This window comes from Manis pentadactyla, chromosome 10 (genome assembly GCF_030020395.1).
Source record: "Manis pentadactyla isolate mManPen7 chromosome 10, mManPen7.hap1, whole genome shotgun sequence".
In the NCBI taxonomy this organism is placed as follows: Eukaryota; Metazoa; Chordata; class Mammalia; order Pholidota; family Manidae; genus Manis; species Manis pentadactyla.
In genome coordinates this window covers 126,366,856-126,389,751 of record NC_080028.1, presented here as the reverse complement: position 1 = coordinate 126,389,751, position 22,896 = coordinate 126,366,856, and the positions used below count along the sequence as shown (strand labels likewise).

Sequence of the window (22,896 nt, the reverse complement as noted above, 5' to 3'; positions counted from 1 at the left end):
AGTCAGCTCCTGTCTGAGTGATAGTCACACATGAAAATGGGCTGAGAATCACACAGAACTCTGTGATTCTTTCTAAGCGTGTGGCAGAGAAAATAGTTTGAACAGGGCAGTGGCAGGGGAGGGGAAATGCTATTTTTCTTCCTTCCTTCCTTCCTCCGTCCCTCCCTCCCTCCCTCCCTCCCTCAAACTTTGAAAAAGTCCCACGAAAAGTAGGGGTGCAGAACCTTACTTAAATGAAGTGCACTGGCTACACTTGAGTAGATGGTGAGTGCTCCTGTTTTTCCCTCAGCCCCCTGATGAATGATAGCGCCAGCTCGGGGAGCATCGGCGCCCTCAGCACCATACCAACAGCTGCCCCTCCTTCCAGCACTGGCGTCCGGAAAAGCTGGCACGAACACGTCACTCAGGACCTGCGGAGCCATCTAGTGCACAAACTGTACGTGCCCACCTCACCTGTTATTCACATGTGACCAGAACATTCTGTGGCTCATGTCAATATGAGAGTTTTGCGGTTTTGTCGATGCCGGGTGTAATTCCTGACTGGGCCCTTGGGCCTGGGTGATGGTACCCTAGCAGCTGCAGAGGGTGTGTGCTTGTTTAGAGAGTCAGACACTGCTGACAGATCAGAGAATCTCAGCCCCTGCATCCCAGGGTGGGGCCGTGTCAGAGCATCTGTGGCTTCACCTTACAGAGAGGTGTGAACTGTGACCCCTCTTACAGAGGCCAAAACTCCCAGTGCAGCCAGACCGCTCTGAATGCATGGTGGGGCTGGGATTAGCTCAGAAGCTTTGCTTTATTTTATGGCTCAAGATTACAGTTGTAGAGACCCCTGAGATTTGGGAAAATTTGGACAGGAGGCATGATAGTAACACTGCACAGTCAGGTTAACAGTTAACTTTCTCATGCTAATTAAGTTAAATTGAAGGTGAAGTTAATCAGCTTGAGTCCCTTGGAGGTTTTTTCTTTCTTCATCATTTTAATCAAATATTTTTATAATCAATAGATTAAAAATTAGGAATTTGAGATCATGTTAGTCTTGAGATGACTCAGCACTTACTGTTACTAATAGCAAAATAATAGTGTGTGTTTGACTTGTGGATAAATTGACAGGTCAGTGTTATCTCCAGAGAGTGACCACAGTTCATTCATATACTAAGTGAGAGAGTGGGGGTTTGTCTCCAGGGTGCATTGCGCCCATAGATAGATGATCCTGTTTCTTCTTGTTCCATGACATGTATAACATAGCAAGATACTGATGTATTGAAAGTAGGTTGATTGACTATGGTCCTTTCAGTGTCCAAGCCATCTTCCCAACACCTGACCCTGCAGCCCTGAAGGACCGCCGCATGGAGAACCTGGTGGCCTATGCTAAGAAAGTGGAAGGGGACATGTATGAGTCTGCCAACAGTAGGGTAAGTTGCCACGTGTGTTCCAGCCTGCGCACCACCTATGGCAGATAAAACTGCACCTGTCTGGCCGATTGTCTGGAAAGGGGGAAACCTGTTAGTTGGGTAGACTCATTACCTTGTGGAAGCTGACCAGGGAGGCTAATTACAAATGTGACCACTGCAGTGGTAAATAAGGCATATAAAATTATATTTAATCCACAAATGGGCATTGTTTATCATGCACTGTTATTGCTAGTATTGATGAACATCTAAGAGGTTCAACTGTGGAATGAAATGAAACATGCATGTAGTACTATACCCACTGTCTGATAAACAAGCCTGTAATGTCACTAGGAGTTCAGTGAGAATTTGGACCTTTGGACCTTTGGTTTATCAGAAGTGCTGAATACTTATCTTTGCCCGTGTACATAATTTAGAAGTGTATTAGTGTGTTAGAACGTGCAAAACAGATATTTTGTTTTTACAGTTTTGGCTATCTAATAGTGAATGTTACTGCTTTTCAGGATGAATACTATCACTTATTAGCAGAGAAAATCTACAAGATACAGAAAGAACTAGAAGAAAAACGGAGATCACGTTTACACAAACAAGGCATCTTGGGTAACCAGCCAGCCTTACCAGCCCCTGCAACACAGCCTCCCGGGATTCCACAGGCACAAACTGTGAGACCTCCAAGTAAGGGCTCATTTCCTCTGCCTGCCTTTAGGCTGCTTGCTTCTGTTTCCTTCTGTGTTAGGGGTGTACTTCTAAGCACACAGAATTATTTCTCAGGAATCCTGCACTCTGGAAAATGTGTGGCAGTGGTTTGACCTTCTGCATTGGCCTGTGTTTGGACATTGAGACTCTCCCATGAGAGGCCCTTTAAGGGGTGTGCTGGCAGGAGAATGCACGCTCAGAGCTGTTAGATCTATTGACTGGTTTTCCCTTTAAGTTTGAAGTTCTCAAGATAAAATTCCTTATTTCTAAATGAAGAATTTTTTTAAATAACCATTTTTTTTTCTGCTGTTATAGATGGGCCCATGCCCCTGCCAGTGAATCGCATGCAGGTTTCTCAAGGTATCTAAATATTATTGTGAATCATATTTTGCTTTAACATCCAACAGTTACCAAGTTTACTGGTGTTTTCTTCCCCTCTGTACTTCTTTATAGCCCCTGATTCCTTCCATTCCTTTTTGCAGATGAGTAGAATTCAGTCCCCCAGGCAGTGTGAATATCTGCTGTGTTTGGAGGTTAGGAGATGATAGGAAAGCTCTCTAAGGAGGTCAGAAGTAGGATTCAGGCTCCCCTCCCCACCCCTCCAAACTTAAGGGGCAGATGGGACATTACTCTTTGGAAGAGTCTGCAAACAAAACGCTGGAGATGGTGGAAGGAAACATGTCTGAGTGCCCCTAAGGAGAGCATTGAGCCGGTCCTAGGCCAGGGAACCCTGCAGGAGGGGGGGGGGGGGGGGGGCAGGTGCAGCTGCTGCTCTGGGCCCTGGGAGCACGAGCAGCCAAGCCTGGCAGCGTGTAGCCTGAACAGAGTTTGTACTCGAGTCCACGTCAGGCTGGGGTGCTGCGAACAGCTTCTGGAGGTTCTTTTCTCCAATTGAAATTTGATGTTTTTTGTTGGTTGAAGCAGTCATTTGAGTTTAGGGGGAGGGGTATTTCCAAGCTTTTGTCAAATTGAGACTTGAACAGTAGAGTGTTTCTACAGATTGTGAAATAAAGTGGTGACATTATCCATAAGATTCCAGAGCAAGGCCTTGCTGCTGTGTGTAGAATAGAGGGGGGAAGAAGTCCTTGTAAATGTTGTGGTAATCTACTGCATGCTGGAAAAGACATGGTAGATAAATTAATGTTATAAGGAAACTTTCCAGGGACTTGTTTTCATGGACCAGATAGAGGGGAGGAAGAGATCACGAGGTCAGAGACACTGAGCCTGAGACGAGGAGCCAAGCGCTCGGTCAGGAGGGTGTGGGAGGCTCTGCTGGCTCCAGGTCTGCTGAGATAGCTGCTGAGCAGAATACTGATGGGGGCACCTGACAGTGAGCCCTCCTGTGCCTCCCCGAGCAGCCTACCTAGGTCTGTGTGAAGAGAGACTTTATGGTGCTGTTCTTCAGTATATCCTTTTTGTATTTAGTTAACAATATCCTCAAGGAGAGAGGGAAATTTTTTTATCACAGACTTCCTGGAAGCTCCTCCTGGGCCTGTGTTGACTCTTTTTTAGGGTGACTTTTGTAGGAGTCATTGAAGGTAGTGCTAAGGGGGCGCATGCCCTTTGAGACCCTCTTGCAGCCCTACCAGTCCCGCTAGATCCCAGTGTTGGTCCCAAGAGTTTCTTGAATGGGCCCTTATGCAGAGCACAGAGTCCACAGAGTGTTGTGTCTAGACGTGTCATGGTGTGACACTCCTGCAGATGGCGGGCACCGCAAGGAGGATGAAAGTGGCCTCAAAAGTGAGATCTTTCCAGTCTGGGGAAGAGGCTGAGATTGAGAAGTGCCAACCCGTGGACTCTTGTAAACGCTTCCGTGCTTACAAAATGGAGACCATGTCTTGAGTCTTATCCTAGAACTAAGAATCAGTGGAAGCTCTCCCGAAGAGCTGGTGAACTGGCTTCCTACAGGAGAGGAGAGGGCGCCAGGTGCTCCAGGGGTGTAGGGGGGAGGCTGGACGGGGCCTGGCTTTAGGTAACCTCCCAGTAGGTGCCTGGGAGCGCCTGCCCAGCGCCTCTTCATCCCCTTGGCTGCTGGGCCGCTTCTGTGTGGAGTGCTGTCGTCTCACTGCTCAGTGGTGCCCCTGGGCATGGTGGCGGCGGTTCCCCTGACTTTCTCCCTTCATCTCCTCCTGCTTCCTCACCCCCGGTCCACCATACCTCCCTCACCACAACTGAGTCAGTGCTTGTTTCCTGGATGAGAAGTCTGGCACTTACCTGGTGATTTCCTTTCAGTTGTACATGTTCCATCCTTCATTGCTTAGAGTTAATTTGATGAGTTATAATTCTCTTTTCTTGTGGGAGCTTTTCCTAATGAACCATTGTGGGTACATTTACAGGGATGAATTCATTTACCCCAATGTCCTTGGGGAATGTACAGTTGCCACAAGCTCCCATGGGCCCGCGCGCAGCGTCCCCTATGAACCACTCTGTCCCGATGAGCAGCATGGGCTCCGTCCCAGGGGTAAGTGCTCGGCGGGGCGGAGAAGGCCTTGCTCGAATCCAGGAAATGCTCTAAGCAGTGAGGTCATAGGTGTTCTGAGAACCCTATGGCACTTGTTCCTTTGGATTCGGGCTATGCTTTCTTTACTGCTTCTCTCTCTCTCTCTCTCTCTCTCTCTCTCTCTCTCTCTCTCTCTCTCTCTCTCTCTCTCTCCCTCTTTCTCAGTCTTCATTACTACAGTGAGAATTATTTGACCATACTTATTCTTATTGGAATGACAAACTCATAGGAACTTGTGACTTTGTAAGAAGATGGGAGTTCTGAGGATCAAGTAGGCAGCCTCAGATATGCAGCCAAGAGAGACTTATCAGTATCTGTTGACTCCTGGAACTTATCTCCTGAGGCTTTCTAAACACTCAGAGAACTCAAACAAGGCGTGTTTTGAACTTTAAATTATAGCATGCTACTGATTTCTATTCAGAAGACCATTGGAAGCTGGCTCATCAGAGAACTTGCATGAGAGCAAGGTGCCTGGGAGCCAGAAGGCCTGAGCAAGTGGTGGTTCTCTTCCTGAAAGGGAGGGAGGATTTGAGGGTTTCTGTCTTTTCTAGTTTATCCTGAAGGCTCTGGACCTTGTGTTCTGAACTCTCAAAGATGTGTATTGTCTTTTAGATGGCCATTTCTCCTTCCCGGATGCCTCAGCCTCCAAACATGATGGGTGCGCACGCCAATAACATGATGGCCCAGGCGCCTGCACAGAGCCAGTTCCTGCCGCAGAACCAGTTCCCGTCCTCCAGCGGGGCAATGAGTGTGAACAGTGTGGGCATGGGGCAGCCGGCGGCCCAGACGGGCGTGTCACAGGTGCGGTTCCCCTCTGGGACTGTGGGCACCTGTGCTGATGGAGCCCCAGCTTCCTCCTGACTTGAGCGTGTCTTAGTTCATTAGAATTCTAGAGTACAGGTTTCATTTTCACATGTTAGCATCTCTTGTTTTTTTTCCCCCCATTTTGTTCTGTCATTTTTACCTTGTTTGGAATTACTCTTCCCATCTTTGGGCAACCTTCATGCTGATGTGGAATGGAGTGTGGTTTTTTTGGTTTGTGTGATTTTGTGTTTTGATTTTTGGGTCTTTAGTTGTCATTTTCTTGGTTTTTATTTGTGTATTTAAAATTTTGAGTTTCACATGTGATTCTGAGAGACACTGCATTTTAAGGCGGGAGCGGGGAGAGGCCCCATGCACTCACTCCTGATGGCGTGGCTCATGGACCCCGTTGCCTGTCTGTCTCAACTTCCCAGGTGAAGTCAGGCTGACTGTATCAGTTGAGTAGAATCGCTTTTTAAAAGGTCCACAAATAATTCTGAAGCATGTCTCCAGTTGAGAACCAGTGGACTGAAACATTGCCATGTTTCAATAACTCTTTTTTCTCTTCTTGTTGAATGTTTTTAATTATTCAGTCTTAGGCTGAAGAGAACTATTTTCCATTCATTTCACTGGTTTTTTTCCCCTTTTAATAGTTATTTGTAGTGCCTTAGATTGTTGCTGTATGGAAGGAAGTACACATGTATCTAAAACAGGCCAAATCTCCCCCCAAAATACAAAATTTCATGCTTTCATTTTTTATCATGAAGTAATGTTGAATAAAAATAATTGACTACACTAAATTTACTCACTAAATATTTATTAAAATAATTCTGTAAATAATTTTTACTTCGTGCACCGAAAAGTCTTTGTTTCAACTCCTCTGCTCCACTGTTGTGGTGCAAAAGCGGCCATAGGCACATTCATTCATGTATAAATGAGTCGACTGGGCTGGGTGCCAGTAAAGCTTCACTGCAGAAACAGGCAGGCTCACTGGATTTAGCCATGGGCAGACCCCTGCCCTAGACCAGTGATTCACAGTCACTTTTTAAAAGGTCCACAGATAGTTCTGAAGCATGTCCCTAGTTAAGAAGCAGTGTATTGATACATTTCCATATTTCAGTAATTTGCTTTTTTTTGTAAGAGAAATACCTTTTCCAGTGATCTAAGCTGTGTGTGGATGTTTAGAGCACAGAGCTGAGTTGAATGTGTGTGTTTAAGCCAGAGGTTTCAACAGTTACATGAAATGCTTCTAATTCCTAGAGTTAAATTTTATTGGAAAGTGCACATTATTGTTTGTGTGCAGCTGGATGAATTTTTATAAATGGAACATTCCCTTGAAACCAGCAGACCTCAGCAAGAAAACCATGATGAGATTTTCATACATTTGATTCTTCAAATCTGTTGCTACATTCTAAATGGGGGATATAATTTTAATACACTCTCTTCCCTCCGTTAGGGTCAGGTTCCTGGTGCTGCTCTTCCTAACGCTCTGAACATGCTTGGGCCCCAGGCCAGCCAGCTGCCTTGCCCACCAGTGACCCAGTCTCCACTGCACCAGACGCCACCCCCCGCCCCTGCTGCCGCGGCCATGCCAGCTCTCCAGCACCCTCCAGCGCCTGGGATGACTCCTCCCCAGCCCGCAGCTCCCACCCAGCCGTCAACTCCTGTGTCGTCTTCTGGGCAGACTCCCACCCCGACCCCCGGTTCGGTGCCCAGTGCTAGCCAAACCCAGAGCACCCCTACTGTGCAGGCGGCGGCCCAGGTGACACCGCAGCCACAGACCCCAGCCCGGCCCCCGTCTGTGGCCACCCCTCAGGCATCACAGCAGCCCACGCCCGTGCACACCCAGCCCCCCGGCACACCGGTGAGACTCGCGGGGAACTCCCAGGAAGAGTGCTGTCAGGAGGCTGCTACTGCATCTCGGGCAGTCCCCAGACTCTGTACCCTAGTGCACACACAGTGAGCTGTGTGCTGTTTTTCATACTGGCTCCCAAGGCTGTGTTTGGTGGGATGTGACTTAGGACTGTCTTCCTTAATTAAACAAGTTTGCAGAAATCAGCAAATCTAAAGAAATCACACCAGGGTCTTCTGTAGAGTTCTTCAACTCTCTGTATGTAGGAGCATTGTGTTCCACATATCTGACCTAGATTGATGTCTTCTGAGTTTTAGTCGTTTCTCTTCTAACACGAGGGTTTGGTAAACAAGCTATTCCTCATTGTATATGCTTTGACCTTGCCAGTCAGCCTCCTATCCAGGCTAAAAACCTTTTTTTCCCCTGCAAATGGCAGATCCAGGCTTGTGCTTCCAGTGGCTTGGATCTGCCCCAGCCTCTCTGGACCTGCCTGCAGGCCTGGTCCTGTGCTCCCATGAGCCAGGCTGTCCCCTGACCCAGGGCCTTCCCAAGTTCCTGCTGAAATTTTGCTTTTCTTATCAGTTTGACTTAGGAATTCCCTTACCCCTGAAATGCATCAACTTTATTCTTGGGCTGTGGATATTTCCTTAAAAAATCGAATCCCAGCAGCCACCCCAGGATAACATTACTATTGGTATTTTTCCTTAAGAAGTGTGCTTATTTAGCCTTATTTTGTGTTTCTTATCTCTAAATAAGATCTCTTTGTAATTTTGTGTTATCTTTTGATTGTTTACTTAAAAAAACCACTGAGGAAGTCGTAGGGGTTTGAGACTCATCTAGTGATTCCTTCATGTGGGTTTACCTCTCCACCACTGAGCCTGCGACTATTCTGCAGTTAACAGACTGATTAGGAGCATTCTGGCTCAACACGGGTACTTTATTCCCCTTCCTGCATATATGCTTCTATTTTGATAATTTAGCCTTTTATCATAAACATTGATGACCTTCTTGGAGGTATTTAATCGTAAAATAGGTGGTTCTGTGACCTAGGCAGAATCTTTCAGAAAATAATTTTATATCAAATGTAGAAAGCTCAGCTCCTCTGTCTCTGCATTCATGGAAAGAAGGCAGTTATATTTCTGCCCGATGTTGATTTCCTGTGGAACTCATATTTTAACTTCTGTTCTTCAGTTCTCTCAAGTAGGGGTGCCTATTAGGTTATCACTGAGAAGTGTTAACATGAAACTATATATTGAGTGAGCAACAGGGTTTAAGATCATGTATGTTGTCTTTTTCACAGAGGTAAATGATTGGGTTTCTCCACAGCTTTCCCAGGCAGCTGCCAGCATTGATAACAAGGTCCCCACTCCATCTTCAGTGGCCAGCGCTGAAACCAACTCCCTCCAGCCAGGGCCTGATGTGCCAGTGCTAGAAATGAAGGCTGAGGTCAAGACCGAGGACACTGAGCCTGATGCCAGTGAAGCCAGGGGGGAGCCTGGGTCTGCGGTAGGCTCTGTTCCTGGGCATGGGCAGATGTGCTGCACACACAAGTGTCACTAGAATGTTCCCAGGGGAGGCGCCAGAGGTCCTCCACGCATGTCCCTGCCTTTTTAAAAATATCCTGTTTGATTATGGGTTCAAGTAGGAAATAAGTTTAAAAACACATTGGTTATTTATTTTTAGATATTAGGTGTGGTTTTATTTTGTTTTTTTTTTCAGAAATGAAGAACACTGGCTTATGTTTTAAATGTTTGCATCATCCAACAGCTTTTTCATTGCCTTTCATGTTCTTCATTCATTTATAGTTCTGCAGTTAGGCGGCAAAAAGGGTGTGCTCACTTGCTAATTAATGTATGGCAGAAGTTAAAAACTGGCAGACTGTGGGCTAAATTGGGCTTGTAAGTGTATTTTGTTTGGCCCACACAGTATTTTTTGAAACAGGAAATTACAAATAAAACTCGATTTTTGGCTTTTCTTAAAAACTGGAAGGCTCTGTTACATTGTGCTTGTAGTGCTCCGGGGCGGCCGTCTGGACAGGAGCACCAGCTGCGGCCTGTAGATGGGGCCTGGTGGCGCTGGCTCGCCGGCCTGCACTCCTCCCTGCTGCGGCCATTTACTGCACTTGCCTGGCCCTCTGAGCAGTTTGGTTTCTGAAACCTGCCCCAATTTTCAGGGAGATTGTTGTTCCAAACTAGAAATACCTGTATGTAAAACTACTTGAGCATGTAGTAGAAGAGACAGGTGTGCATGCACAATTTTTCCAGCAGTCTAGCGGGTAAACCATTTTAAGTGGGGACTACAATCACATTTGTGCTATGTTAAAGTGACTCAGCTGACACCAAATGCCCATTCCTTCTTGTGCAAGAGAGAAGGGCTGACAACTATACCTCTGACTAGGGAGGTTTTTAAGAACCCTCCAATATGGCTGAGTTAGAATAAAGGTCTTTGGTAGTCACAGATGCTTACCTATAATACTGCTTTTCTCAAGATGATGGAAGAGGATTTGCAAGGATCTTCTCAAGTTAAAGAGGAAACAGACACAGTAGAGCAGAAATCAGAACCGATGGAAGTGGAGGAAAAGAAACCTGAAGTGAAAGCAGAAGCTAAAGAAGAAGAGGAGAGCAGTACAAATGGGACTGCCTCTCAGTCGGCATCTCCCTCCCAGCCACGCAAAAAAAGTAGGTCGTGTTTCCTTGAACTTTAGAACTGTGCTGCCTTTCCATTGAGTTGTGACCCCACAGTGTGGAGTAAAAGCTAAAGTGGAAAAATAACTCTAGCTCCCCTTTTATCTTTCTTGCCTACCATTCCCTGAGTTTACCTCTTCAGAAATGGTGGTAACCAGCTGGACTCCAGTCTGGAAACTTGCAGGGTTTATGGTAGGAATGAAGAATAAGCCGTGGCTATGAGGGGCCAGCCCAGGGGCTGATCTGTCTTCTGAGATGTCATTCGCTGTGGGACTAGAGTAGAAAGTGCATCTGAGTCCTTAAGCTGGTTAAACCCTTGGGCCTTACTCAGCAAGGTGTGAACAGCTACCAGTGGTTTTACGTGGGAAGAGGACCGAAAGCCATGATGTCAGGGAAATCACCATGCAGGCGCACACCGGAGCTCACGGGCTTCTGCTGATACAGACAGCAGACAGATGCCCAGAGTGAGCGGGCGTGCGGCAGGAAGCAGGGTGGGTGGGGGAAGATGCTTTGGATTCTGAGATGTGCAGGGTGAGCCAGCCTCATGGTGGAGTTGGATAGAACCCACTTCAGATGTGTCCACAGTACCAGCGATGATAAATACGGTATGGAAAAAAACTTTCAGGGGACCCTTGGAAGTGTGTGCCAGGGCTCAGGAAGTTAAGGGCTGCAGGTGTGGTGCATCTGAGAAAGATGGTTGAGAAATGCTTACTGCTAATAGTGTATAGTTGTGCCATTGGGCAGGACCCTGGAGATCATGGGGTATAGCAGTTCTCAAATTTTTGGTCTCAGACCTCTTTTATACTCCTGAAAACTGAGGACTCCAGAGAGTTTTTGTTTTTGTGAATTATCTGTCACTAGTGACGCTCATAGAAATTTTTTAAATATTTATTGATTCATTTAAAAATAGTCTGTTACACGGTACCCATAAATAATACATTTTTGTGAAAAATAAGTTATCCAAAACAAATATAATTAGAGCAGTGGCATTGTTTTGAGGCTCAGAGTTACGAGAGCACAACTGGAGTCTTGTACCTGCCTCTACTTTCACTTGGTGCTGGTGTGTTTGGTTGAAGTAAATGAAGAGACCCCAGCCCCACTAAAGTAAGTTAGTTGGTAAACAGAAGAGTAATAATAGCCTTTTCAGAAAACTGGGGTTCTGTTTTGGTACTATACCAAAGCTCAACAAGTGGAGGGTTCTTAAAAAATCAGTTGCAGTGTGAGATGTGAACCCACAGCACTGACTTTTTCATATCCTATGACATAGGAGTCCCTTTGTCTTGTAGTCTGAAGGGTTTTTTGCCCTTGCATGATTATTTTTATAACCCAGACGGTCATCTGGGAATTTGGCTTACTGAGCTATGCAGATTGTCCAAATGTCTGCATGCTTCACTCCACAGTATTTTTAAAGATCACATTCATTAGTATCACCATGAATCTCTTCCCCAAAGCCTTATAAATTTTGAGAAGCTGTCAAGCTCGTGTGGCAGATACAAGTTTTTGAAATTTCTAATTTTTGACACACATCCTATTGTTATCTTTGGCACCAAGTCCTGTCAGTTGTCCTTGAAGGAACTGGCCTACTTTGCTCATTTTTGAGAACAGATCTGCCACACACCAAGACCTGAGTAACCGCAGCTAGTCTGGCAGCCACCCTGCCCAGCGTGGTATATTGATGAAGAAAAGCAGCGACCTCACTGCTCAGCTCCACACTCACACAGGTGCTTTCTGTTGAGAAGGCCATTGTGTGCCACTCACAGACTGTGAGCCAGCTCCCCCGTTGGTCACACAGAAGAGAAGATGTGTAGCACACGGTTGAGATATGAGAATGGTGATTTTTGCTGCTTCACCCAGGGTCTTTTTAAGTGCAGCTGGCGTTTTTCTGCTGCATGAGCAGCCTCAGCGGAGCTGCCCCAGGGGTGTTACTCCCCGTTGTTCTCGCCCTGTCTGTGTGAATTGTCAGCACAGTGCAAAAGGCAAATAACAACTCAGTTTACCATGAAAATCATTTTATATTATGGAAATAAATCTGATTTCACAGACCCAAACAAGGGCCTAGAGCAGTGCTAGAACTTTCTGCAATAAGGGGATATTAACGTATCTGTGCTCTGCATTACTGTAGTCACCAGCCTCATGGGGCTCCTGAGCACATAAAATATGACCAGTGTGACTGAGAAGTGAACTTTTAATTTTATTCATTCAGTTTTAAGTCACAACGTATGGCCAGCAGCTGCCACATGAGGTTTCCAGGGCATCAGTGACCCGTGCTTCCAGGCCACTGACATGGTGTACCATCTTGGCTGTATGGAGGGTGCTTTGAGGCCAGAGAAGTGCAGTGACTTGCTCCGAACACGCACACTGATCAGTAACATAGAACTTCTTTCAAATACAACTTCTGACTCTCACTTCTGAATTGGAGTCTTACTACATTAATTGGTGGTTAAGAACAGGAGTTTGAAAATGCTTTTTCCTGGGAATAGGTATTAAACAAATGTGTGTAATGAATGAATGAGCGATCAACCAAAGTGAAACGCATATGAAGCCACATCACTTTTGATTGCCACTAGGGAGATAAAGTTTGGAGCAGTGGTCAGGAGACTTATTCTGTAAAGCGCCAGATAGATAGTAACTACTTCAGGCTTTGCGTGCCGTAACATCTCTGTTGCAGCTACTCAACTGTGCTTTGTAGTGCGAGAACAGCTGTAGACAGTTTGTAAACAAATGACGATGGCTGTATTCTAATAAGTCTTTATTTTTGGAGACTAAAATTTGATTTTGTGTAATTTCCATGTACCATGACATAACATTCTTTTCTGTTTTCCCACTTATTAAAAAAATGTTACAACAACTCTTAGCTCACAGGCTGTAAAAGGGCAGGCAGCTGGCCAGATTGGGGCTGTGGGTCAGAGTTAGTTGACCCCCGGTCTAGAAGAATGAAAAAGCTATTGATTAACTAAAGAACTGTTTTCTTATAAAAGGTTATTCATAGAAAACCAAATGCTACTTTATCTCTGTAAAAACAACATAGAGGAAAAGGAGTAGAGGGCCTGAGGCTTCCGCAGGGCCCCTCTGCGCACTGGGCTGGGCCTCTGCTCCCGGAGGGGAGCGTCTGCTGGGCAGCCCCGCAGCAGGATGTCTTGTGGCCCGCTGACCGGTGGCCCTTGTCCCAGGTCTCCAGCAGCCAGGAGCCCTTGAGAGGAGGAGGTCAGTCAGGGCACCCAGGCGGCCCTGGCTCTGACAGCAGTGAGCTCTCAGGAACCTTCTCTGTACCATGTCCATCTCCCAATACATTCCCAAGATGCCACTTCCCACCTGGAACTTTCAATATTTACAGTATTTTAATCTGATTTTTAAATTACAGCTCACCACATTATCGGTTGTAAAGAGTAAAAAATCTTTTCATAGCACACAAAAAAAAACCTCACATCACTTAGAGCCTAAGCCATCCGACCCCTGTGCTGTGCTTGCCTCTGGTCGCTCTCTGCAGGGGTGTGTGTGAGCGAGGCAGGCTGGGCCGCCCTGCCTCTGCGGCCGCTGGGCCCCGCCTGCCCTGCACCGGTTTACAGCTCTCCTGGGTTGTGTGTAAAGGCCCGTGTTGAGCGTACCTGGCAGCCGATGTTTATCCTTGCTTGGTGATGACAGAAAGTGCAGGAAGAGTGGGGTGGCAGGGAGCTGGGGAAGTGGGCTTTGGTGAGTGTGGGAGGGAACAGCACAGAATTTGGGAAGCATCCTTGTTTTCGTAGTTCCATTACTGTATACTTTGTGAAGTGGTAATACTTGGGTCTCAGGTGGTCTGAGTTTACTTCAACCAAGGACAGAAAAATGTCCTCAGAGAAGGAGAGGTCCCTTTCCCTGGGCTTTATTACCACACACTGGATCAGTGAAGCAGATTTGGGAGTAAGCTTCATTTTCTATTCCAACACATTTTTAACACTGAAAATCCTTTCATTGAAGAAGCAAACTTGTCAGTGCGATGTTTTGCCTCATTTTACCATGATTCATGGATGCAGTTTTTAAAAATCCTAGTGTCACTGTGTCGTTCAAAGTCCTGAATCATAGCTTTAGAATGTCCGTGGACCCTGTGGTGAGTGGAAGCACCACAGCTGGGCCCTGGCTTCCACGTGAAGGGTGACGGAAGGGCTCTGAGTGCCTTATAAACAGTGTGGTTTCCTGATGTTTTCTAACTGCAGTCTTTAAGCCGGAAGAGTTACGCCAGGCTCTTATGCCAACCCTGGAAGCGCTGTACCGCCAGGATCCAGAGTCCTTGCCTTTCCGGCAGCCAGTAGATCCCCAGCTCCTAGGAATTCCAGTAAGTTATAGAGTAAAAACACAACTTCACTAGGGTAACTAATGCATATCCACGGTAAGAGAAAGCTGCCAGGTAAGGCTGGTGTTGGCGTTTTGGGGACCCACTAGACTGAGATGGTTTTGTCTTTAAGGATTATTTTGACATCGTGAAGAATCCCATGGACCTTTCCACCATCAAGCGGAAGCTGGATACAGGGCAGTACCAAGAGCCCTGGCAGTATGTGGATGATGTCTGGCTCATGTTCAACAACGCCTGGCTGTACAATCGTAAAACATCCCGGGTCTATAAGTTTTGCAGTAAACTTGCAGAGGTCTTTGAGCAAGAGATTGACCCTGTCATGCAGTCCCTTGGATATTGCTGTGGACGCAAGGTACAGTTTAAACTTTTACTGGAAAATGAACTTCCCTCATTAATCCACTTGGGAAGGGTATTATCATGTGATAGACTGGACACTGGCCATACCTGCGTGCTGGGAAGCACCCACAGTTTGGAGTCTAGTAGAAACGGCTGCCTGCCTGAGGCAGTGTGGCAGGTGATCACAGCCAAGGGTGCTCACTGGGGAGGGGCTTGGGGAAGCACTGCCATCTCTCCATGTTTCTTAGACACTAATTCTGTCACATTGTAACCAAAAATGCCTTTAAATAGCTATGAAAATTGTTAGAAAACTCTCTCTTGTACTAGCTGAATCTAACTTCACTGTGGACTAGAATATTACCTGATAGTGAATGGGATATATTTTTAGTAATTTCTCCTTTACTTTTGCAGTATGAGTTTTCCCCCCAGACTTTGTGCTGCTACGGGAAGCAGCTGTGCACAATTCCTCGCGATGCTGCCTACTACAGCTACCAGAACAGGTAAGCCTCCAGCAGTTCCCTCAGTGCCAGGACAGAAGGACGGTCTTCGGCCAAGGCATGCTCACCTGATGGTAGCCTGGGTACATTCTTTCTTTCCTGAAGTGCCAAAGAAAAGGGCCACAATTTTAGTATTTCTTGGTCACTCAGGCCCAAGCATGCTTTCACAGTATAAAACTTCAAGCTCAAAACTGCTTGCTGCACTGCTCGGATCAGGTACATCTGGTCCTTAAGCCGTGGTCCGTCTTTCTAAAATGTAACCAAAGAAGAGGCTAGCTAGAGTTGAGAGTTACTCTAATAAAGAGGACAGGTCTTTCTTAAAATACCAATAAAGTTGAAACATTGTATTTTACTTTTCCTCCTATAATTTGCCTAGATAATTTGGCCTGAAGGGTCTGATAGAAAGATTTGCATTGGTGCTAATTCATTAAACAAATAAAAACTTTTGTTTTTATAGACTTTTTAAAATTAGTAACACAATGAAGAATGAGGACACAATCTGGTGCCCTTACTGAATTCAAGGCTAACTCTCCTACTGTAAAATGGCCTTTGCAAGGTTTTGGGAGTAGTAGGTTTGCTTGAGAAATATTTGCCATTCTCTTGAAATGTGGGGAGATTCTAAAGAGTAAATCTCCTATATTAAGTAGAGGGAGAATGAAAATAGTGTTTTTTGTCATCAGTTCCCCACACAAATACAACTTACCAAGTTTGGGGGTCCTTGTACAGATGAGGTTTATTTGTATCCATCGCTTCAGGTGGCCACACGTTACCACAGCATGAGGGCCCTATGTCTTGGAGCCCAGGTTGTAAATCCTGGTCAGATTCCAGTTACATTGTCTACATTTTATGAGTCAGCCGCTAAATTTGTGGTCAAGGTGGAGCTTTGTGCCTGTTCTTTGTCTTTACGTTCAAGTATTAAGTATTAACATTAGGAGTTGATGTTTTGATTATCTTGATCTCCTTTGTGTGTAGTAATTACATATGTTCTAATATTTTGAAGGCAATAGAGGGGTTTTTCTTACTTGTTCAGTGGTATGTGCACAGGCCTGAATAATTTGGAATTTTGAAATTACCTTCCAGTTATGTTTTTTTTTAATTAGTTCAGTTATTTTTTTAATGTCATATTCAAGGTATAGTAGCTTCCTTCAACATAAAGAACTGTTGACCTAAAAATATGTTGGGAAAAGGATCCAAGCGTTGCCCAGCTCATGTGTCCTGGTGCCGTTGGGCGCAGGGCAGTGCTGGTGCTGGGGCGCATATTCCACTGTTAGCATTAAATTTTGGTGCTAGCTTCCCTTCTGTCAATAAGCATTTTAAGACAAGGTTTAAAAGACAAGGCCACTTTGTAGCAGGGTGTGTCCCCTGGTGGCAGGTGTTCTGTAAGTTCTGACCTCTCCCTTCACAGTCCTAAGCCCCACGGCCTTTAGCGCCCTCTCTTGTCCATGCTGTGGGCACAGAACACCTTCCCTGATAGCCTTTGTTGTCCATGACCTAGGAAATAATGAATAGGAATTCAGTTTGTAAACTGTTAGCTGCCAAACAAAATAAAATTATGAAAATTTAAAAGAACAGGTTTAAATTAACCATACCCTGAAAAATGCCCCTCCTACTGGATGCCCGACACAGTCTGGGTCTAGAAGAAGCAGCAGCAAACGGCTTGCCGCAGTTTCTGCTGTTTGGGGCCTGTGCATTGTAGCGCTGTTCCTGAGTCCGTGGGGGCCCTGCCTTTGCTGAATTGCACAGACTTTGGCCATGTTTAAGCTGAGAACAGTTAAAGTTAAATGAATAAATAGGATCAGGCTGCCCTGTTGTCCTCTTAAGAAGAGGTTGTTGATGGAGTACAAACATAGGATTATTTTGAAAGTTCTAAAATGTCCAATTTTATTTCTATGTAGAATTTCATTTTTAGTGAATGAAAATCATCTGTTTTTCTTTAGAGTAGAAACCTAAGGAAAGTTATGTTTTACTAATGGTACATTTTTTAAGTGTAGACATACCACTCCTCAGCTTAATCTCATGAGCTGTGCTTTCTAGAATGCTGTACTCATAATTTCTTAGATTAACATGTAATTCTAAGAAAAGTGTGGCCTAATTCTACAATGGACATTGTAACTGCTTATACAGTTTTATTTTCAACTTTGACCATTTATGAACACCGTGGTGTTCCTCTGAATAATTACTTTGACACTTACATCCTAAACTGTTCAGGCACTTAGAACAAAAGAAAATCCTACAAACAATTTGAACAAGTGAAAAAACTAATATATAAACTACCATATGATTACATTTTCACTTGTTATCATGCTTGGAATTTGAAAAGCTCATGTTGGGAAAACTGTTCTGTAGATTTTCTAGTTAATAGATATTATCTGTGGGTACCCCAGTTAATTTATATATACTGATATGGTACTTAAAACAATCTGCATTTGAAAATTTACTCCATATGTTAAATTACCCTTACAGATAAACTGTGCAGTTACATTGTGCTAACTTAGGTACCCAGATGTTCATCATCATCAGATTATGTAAAGTATTTCTTCTTTGCAATTCCATATTCATCAAACTGCTTCCTTCACCTGAGGCAGAATGTCAGCCAGGCTCTTAAGATTGAAAAGTGAACTTCTGAGCCTTTTGTGTTTCCAGGGTGGGCAATGTTCAGACGAGGTAAGGTAGGGGCAGTCTGGCATTAACATCTGTCACCCGCCAGTTGCCAGGGTGGTTGTCAGCCCCCTTGACTACATGCACACCTGCACGCCTTCTAAGGGCTGTTGTCAGTTCTCAGAAGGGCACTGATGTGAGACCTGGGTCTTCCCTTCCCTTTCTTAAACCTGAACAGGTTCTCGGCTCTCCAGTGTCTCTGGCATTGCTTTGGGACAGGTGCTAGGGAGTGTTAACTCTCTGTCCCTCCCAGTTCCTGACCCTAAGGCTCTTCAGGGGTGGGAGTTGCCCACACACAAGAGAGAGTAGGTTTCTGCAGCCGCTCCAGGGCCTGCCATTCAACCATCAAATGCTTCATTCTGGGCCAGGTTCCTCCACTGGAAAATGTTGGGTTTATGGAGTTTGTTTCCTGGATGTGGCTGGGCTTGATGTCCTGCTTGAATAAAAGCTAAGAATTTGTCCAAGATTTCAAAACCATTTAGGCTCACATGTAATCATGTGGCAATCTCATTTCAAAATCTGTTGAGGGGTCCTCTTCTTGCTAGCCCGTGGGGGCTGTATGTTTGGCCATAAAAGGAACTGAAACGCTCAATTTCAAGTTGTATGTCTAAAAGGAAAGTGTTTGGCGTGATGGGTATCTTTTTGCGTGTTGCTCTGGTGCTCCTGAATTGGCTTGCTGTTGCTGTACTTTGCTTCTTTCTTGCGGGTGACACTCATGCCTCCTAGGTGTGGAAATTCTCCTCACTACATGATATCAAGACTCCCTGAGAACATTTACAAAATAGTCAATAACCAGAGTATTGCTGGAGTTTATTCAGAACAAAAGATAAATTTTTTCTCCAAAGCAAAAAAAAACAGCATAGTTAATCTGTTTGTTCCTGGTCAGTTTTTAATCTTGACAGAATCTATTGATTGAATTAGTCCTAAACAAACTGGTCCCAGCAAAAAACTTTCATTAATCCAGTTGCTACCCACAGTGAATCTGTCATGTTCCTTATCGACAAACTGAAGAATTGGATAATCTTGAGATGTGTGCATGCTCTAAAATTTTATGCTTTTAATTTACTGTACATGTTTGGTCAGTGAAATAAAGCAGATAAAATGCTCAATGTGTTTAATTAAGATCAGAATTAGAACTTGTGGGGGACCTGCTTAGTGGTAATGAAGACACAGTGGCCAGCACCCCGGTTGCTTGCAGCTGTGTGTGCGTGCGTGAGTGACACTGCAAGTCTCCGCATCTCCTCCTGCGCTTGGCGGGTCTGTGGTGCCCAAGTCCTGTCACAGTGTCTTTAACACTAATCCTCTTGGCATCTCGTAGACATAGTTTTGAGCACTAAAACCACATCTGATTGTGCTGCTGTTGCTATCTTACACTCGTCCTTTTTGCTTGTATGATTCACCTTCATCCAGCTTGTTGATTTTTACAGCATCCCTGTGTGCCCGTTCTGTTGTAGGCAGCATCAGCCTGCACTTCCGTTGATTTCTCCTTCATGTCCTTTCCAAACATTTAATAGTCTATTTTAATTGTTCTTATTTAATAGCTTGAGCCCAGGCTCTGTGTTATTGTACAAGAAATTGGGGTGATGGATAATTTCTCAAATGCAGATTGTGCTTTAAAGATTAACTATCTAAATTTGCTTAACTTGGATTGTCACCAAGTCAGAGCAGTCAAATCACTGAGTATCTCAGATTGATGAATGATTGGTTCCAGGACCAAAAAGTTAAAATCAAAGCTTAGAACTGAATTTTTAAAGTCTTTTTTAAGATTGTTCATGGATTTACATATATTGTATTGTTTATACAATATATCACAGTTTTTTCTCTGTATATTCTTATTGATAAATGGCTGGAAAGTCTTTGACCCCGATTGCATTTCTGTTAAATGTTTGTCTAGAATATGGATTTGGTTTCATTTGTATATAACCCAATTTAAATGATCAACATGAGAAAATAACAGGAAAAAATTAAAACCAGTTCTGGGTGCTCAACATTTTCATACCTTTAAAGATCTGGCTTAATACTGGAAATACAATCTCTTAATTGCTGTCAAGCATAAATTCTCTATTTTGAAAAATAAAAAGCTATTTCATTTAAATTGTTTTTTTAAAAGGCCTTTTGTCAGACTGTTGTGTTCAAAGTAAAATTTTTCCATCTCAAACCCTGGAGTTACATTTGATTTTCTCTAAGTAATAATGAAATTCAAACTCCTAAATTTAGGCTCCTTGCAAGTATAGTATTAACTACTCCTTGCAAACATCTGCATCTTGGAGCTGGACTGAGCCCAGTCATTGTTAGTGATGATGGCCTGTGATGTGTGCAATGAGACCGAATGCTAATCAATGCTTTGCCTTGGCTTTCTGCTCTGTGTTGTCTCCGTGTTTGCGTCTTACCTTTCTGTCTGTGCTATTTGTTCCCTTCCCTGTTCTCTAATCCTACCCTCCCCACCTGCCCCTGTGCCTTCCATTGTCCTCACTGACCCATCAATCAACCAACAACGCCCCCCCTTCGTCGTGGTGATCTGCCCTGCTCTGATTGGTGGCTTCGTTGCTTGGGTGGCTGTGTGTTATGATGGACCAGTTCACCCAAGTATGGCCTTCTTGCTGACAGGTATCACTTCTGTGAGAAGTGTTTCACAGAGATCCAGGGGGAGAATGTCACCCTGGGTGACGACCCTTCACAGCCCCAGACGTAAGTATTCTCCTTCTGTCCTCTTGTCCATGATTAAAGGGGAAGCATCACCACTGGTTTGACTTGGGTGTAGCACAGTTTTTATATTGACTTTGCCCCCATTCATACTTTAGAATGTAGCTGTTTGAGCTGAACACCAGAGCCACCTCCATACCTCCCTCTAATTAGGACTATGATGCTACAGCCCCCACGTAGTCAGGGGTCACTCTTGACCCTGCTCCATCTCTTCTTTTCAAACACTTGCTTTTTCCTAGTGGCTGCCCGCCCCCATTTGGGGAAATGGTAAATTCTTAGTTATACCTGAAACACCAAGTAATCCAATTGACAGAACTGGCTGTAGCAAGAACTGAGTCTTGTGTACCCACCCCATACCAACTTCCATCCCTTAGGGTGTAGAGTTACCCCAAGGCAGATAGTGAGATATTCCAAAGTGTGAGTGTGTGTCCTTCCTTACTGGAGGTTTGACTTGCTCACTAGCTGCTAGTGCAGACATGAGTTGGTTCATTCATTCCTTCACTGAGTTCACCTCTTTCTCCCTGGTGTTTATCTTGTTGGAGTTACCTTTAGTGGTCAGAATGTGGTAAGCAAAAGCAAAGCCACAACTTGGATGGTCAGCATATATATACATTTGAGATAGAAACCTAACACCCTGCCGGCCACTGTATCTGTCCAGGACCGCCAACGGTTTGCAGTTTGGTCTTTTCTGCTGCCTCTGCCATGATTCCTGCCATGCTGGGAAGTCACCAGTGTGACTGTCCTCCCAAGGCAAGAAGGCTTCCCAGGACGCTCACTCTGTAGCCCAGGTTTACTTCACACAAACGCAGAACAAACCTTCACCACCTATGAGACATTCAAGCCAAAGGGACAGAAACTCCACACGCAATTCATTTTTATATCCCTTTTCGTCCTAATGCTTTGGTCCAGTTGTGTGATTAATATTTAGATTTTATAATCCTGAGAATCAGAAGTAACTCACACATGCACTGGTCATAACAAAAGGGAAGTTGAAGCCAAATACTCAGCTCTTAAGAATAACGCCCCTATGTAGGTGCTGACCTTGTGTCACTGAGGGAATATTGTGATTAGAATGGGTTACACCAGTGTTGGTCAAATTCGGAAGCCATTCACCATATAGATAGATTTGATTTGAAATGAACAATTTTATCCTCATATTTTGACTAGTCTTAATTAAATTTTATAAATTCTGATGATAGCTAGGAGGAAATATTCCAAGGAAGATAGAGAAAAAATAAATAGTAGTGCTTTTCTGTGGAATTGAATTGTACATGTTCATGCCATCATACTTGAGATTTCAGTTGACCAACATTTTCTTTTTATTTGAAGAGCTAGTTACAAAATAATATTCCAAAGACCCTATAGTTTATACTCAACAGTTAAATTTAATTAATTAATATTTTTCCTTTTTTTTTTAAATAAAAAAACAAGGACAATTTCAAAGGATCAGTTTGAAAAGAAGAAAAATGATACCTTAGATCCTGAACCGTGAGTATATAGCTATTTCTTTTCTGACTTAAAGATTTTAGTTTCAGATTAGGAAAGTTTCTCCTTATAATTGGATTGTGGGAGAAGATGTTAGAAATAAATTATCCTGGATGGAATTTTGTGTGTTAAGTTATTTCAGATACAGATACTTCTTTTTTTGTTGTTATCATTAATCTACAATTACATGAAGAACATTATGTTTACTAGGGTTCCCCCTTCACCAAATTCTCCCCACAATCCCCATTACAGTCACTGTCCATCAGCATAGTAAGATGTTGTAGAGTCACTACTTGTCTTCTCTGTGCTGCACAGCCCTCCCCATGCCCCCCCCCACATTATACATGCTAATCATAATACCCCCTTTCTTTTTCCACACCCTTATCCCTCTCTTCCCTCCCATCCTCCCCAGTCCCTTTCCCTTTGGTAACTGTTAGTCCATTCTTGGGTTCTGTGATTCTGCTGCTGTTCTGTTCCTTCAGTTTTTCTTTGTTCGTATACTCCACATATGAGTGAAATCATTTGGTATTTGTCTTTCTTCACCTGGCTTATTTCACTGAGCATAATACACTCTAGCTCCATCCATGTTGTTGCAAATGGTAGGATTTGTTTTCTTCTTATGGCTGAATAATATTCCATTGGGTCTATGTACCACATCTTTATCCATTCATGTACTGATGGACACTTAGGTTGCTTCCATTTCTTGGCTATTGTAAATAGTGGCTTTTGGGTGTAGAGTTCTATAGATGTCTGTTAGGTCCATCTGTTCTAGTGTGTTGTTCAGTGCCTCTGTGTCCTTACTTATTTTCTGTCCAGTGGATCTGTCCTTTGGAGTGAGTGGCGTGTCGAAGTCACCTAAAATGAATGCATTGCATTCTCTTTCCTCCTTTAGTTCTGTTAGTATTTGTTTCACATATGTTGGTGCTCCTGTGTTGGGTGCATATATAT

At 44.2% G+C, this 22,896-nt stretch overlaps 1 protein-coding gene across 3 annotated transcripts in view; it reads left to right on the top strand.

Annotated features, from left to right (window-relative positions):
- Positions 1-22,896, top strand: part of CREBBP (CREB binding protein) — a 137,020-nt gene that overhangs the window by 87,723 nt on the left and 26,401 nt on the right. For all 3 annotated transcript variants that reach the window (XM_057487700.1, XM_057487699.1, XM_036920397.2), the window contains 14 exons: positions 290-436; positions 1,295-1,412; positions 1,913-2,084; positions 2,421-2,465; positions 4,442-4,566; positions 5,218-5,406; positions 6,863-7,270; positions 8,585-8,764; positions 9,747-9,936; positions 14,133-14,251; positions 14,382-14,621; positions 15,017-15,105; positions 20,368-20,448; positions 21,895-21,951. In XM_057487700.1, coding sequence (XP_057343683.1) covers positions 290-436; positions 1,295-1,412; positions 1,913-2,084; positions 2,421-2,465; positions 4,442-4,566; positions 5,218-5,406; positions 6,863-7,270; positions 8,585-8,764; positions 9,747-9,936; positions 14,133-14,251; positions 14,382-14,621; positions 15,017-15,105; positions 20,368-20,448; positions 21,895-21,951 — 2,160 coding nt within the window. The remainder of the gene's footprint in view (positions 1-289; positions 437-1,294; positions 1,413-1,912; positions 2,085-2,420; positions 2,466-4,441; positions 4,567-5,217; positions 5,407-6,862; positions 7,271-8,584; positions 8,765-9,746; positions 9,937-14,132; positions 14,252-14,381; positions 14,622-15,016; positions 15,106-20,367; positions 20,449-21,894; positions 21,952-22,896) is intronic.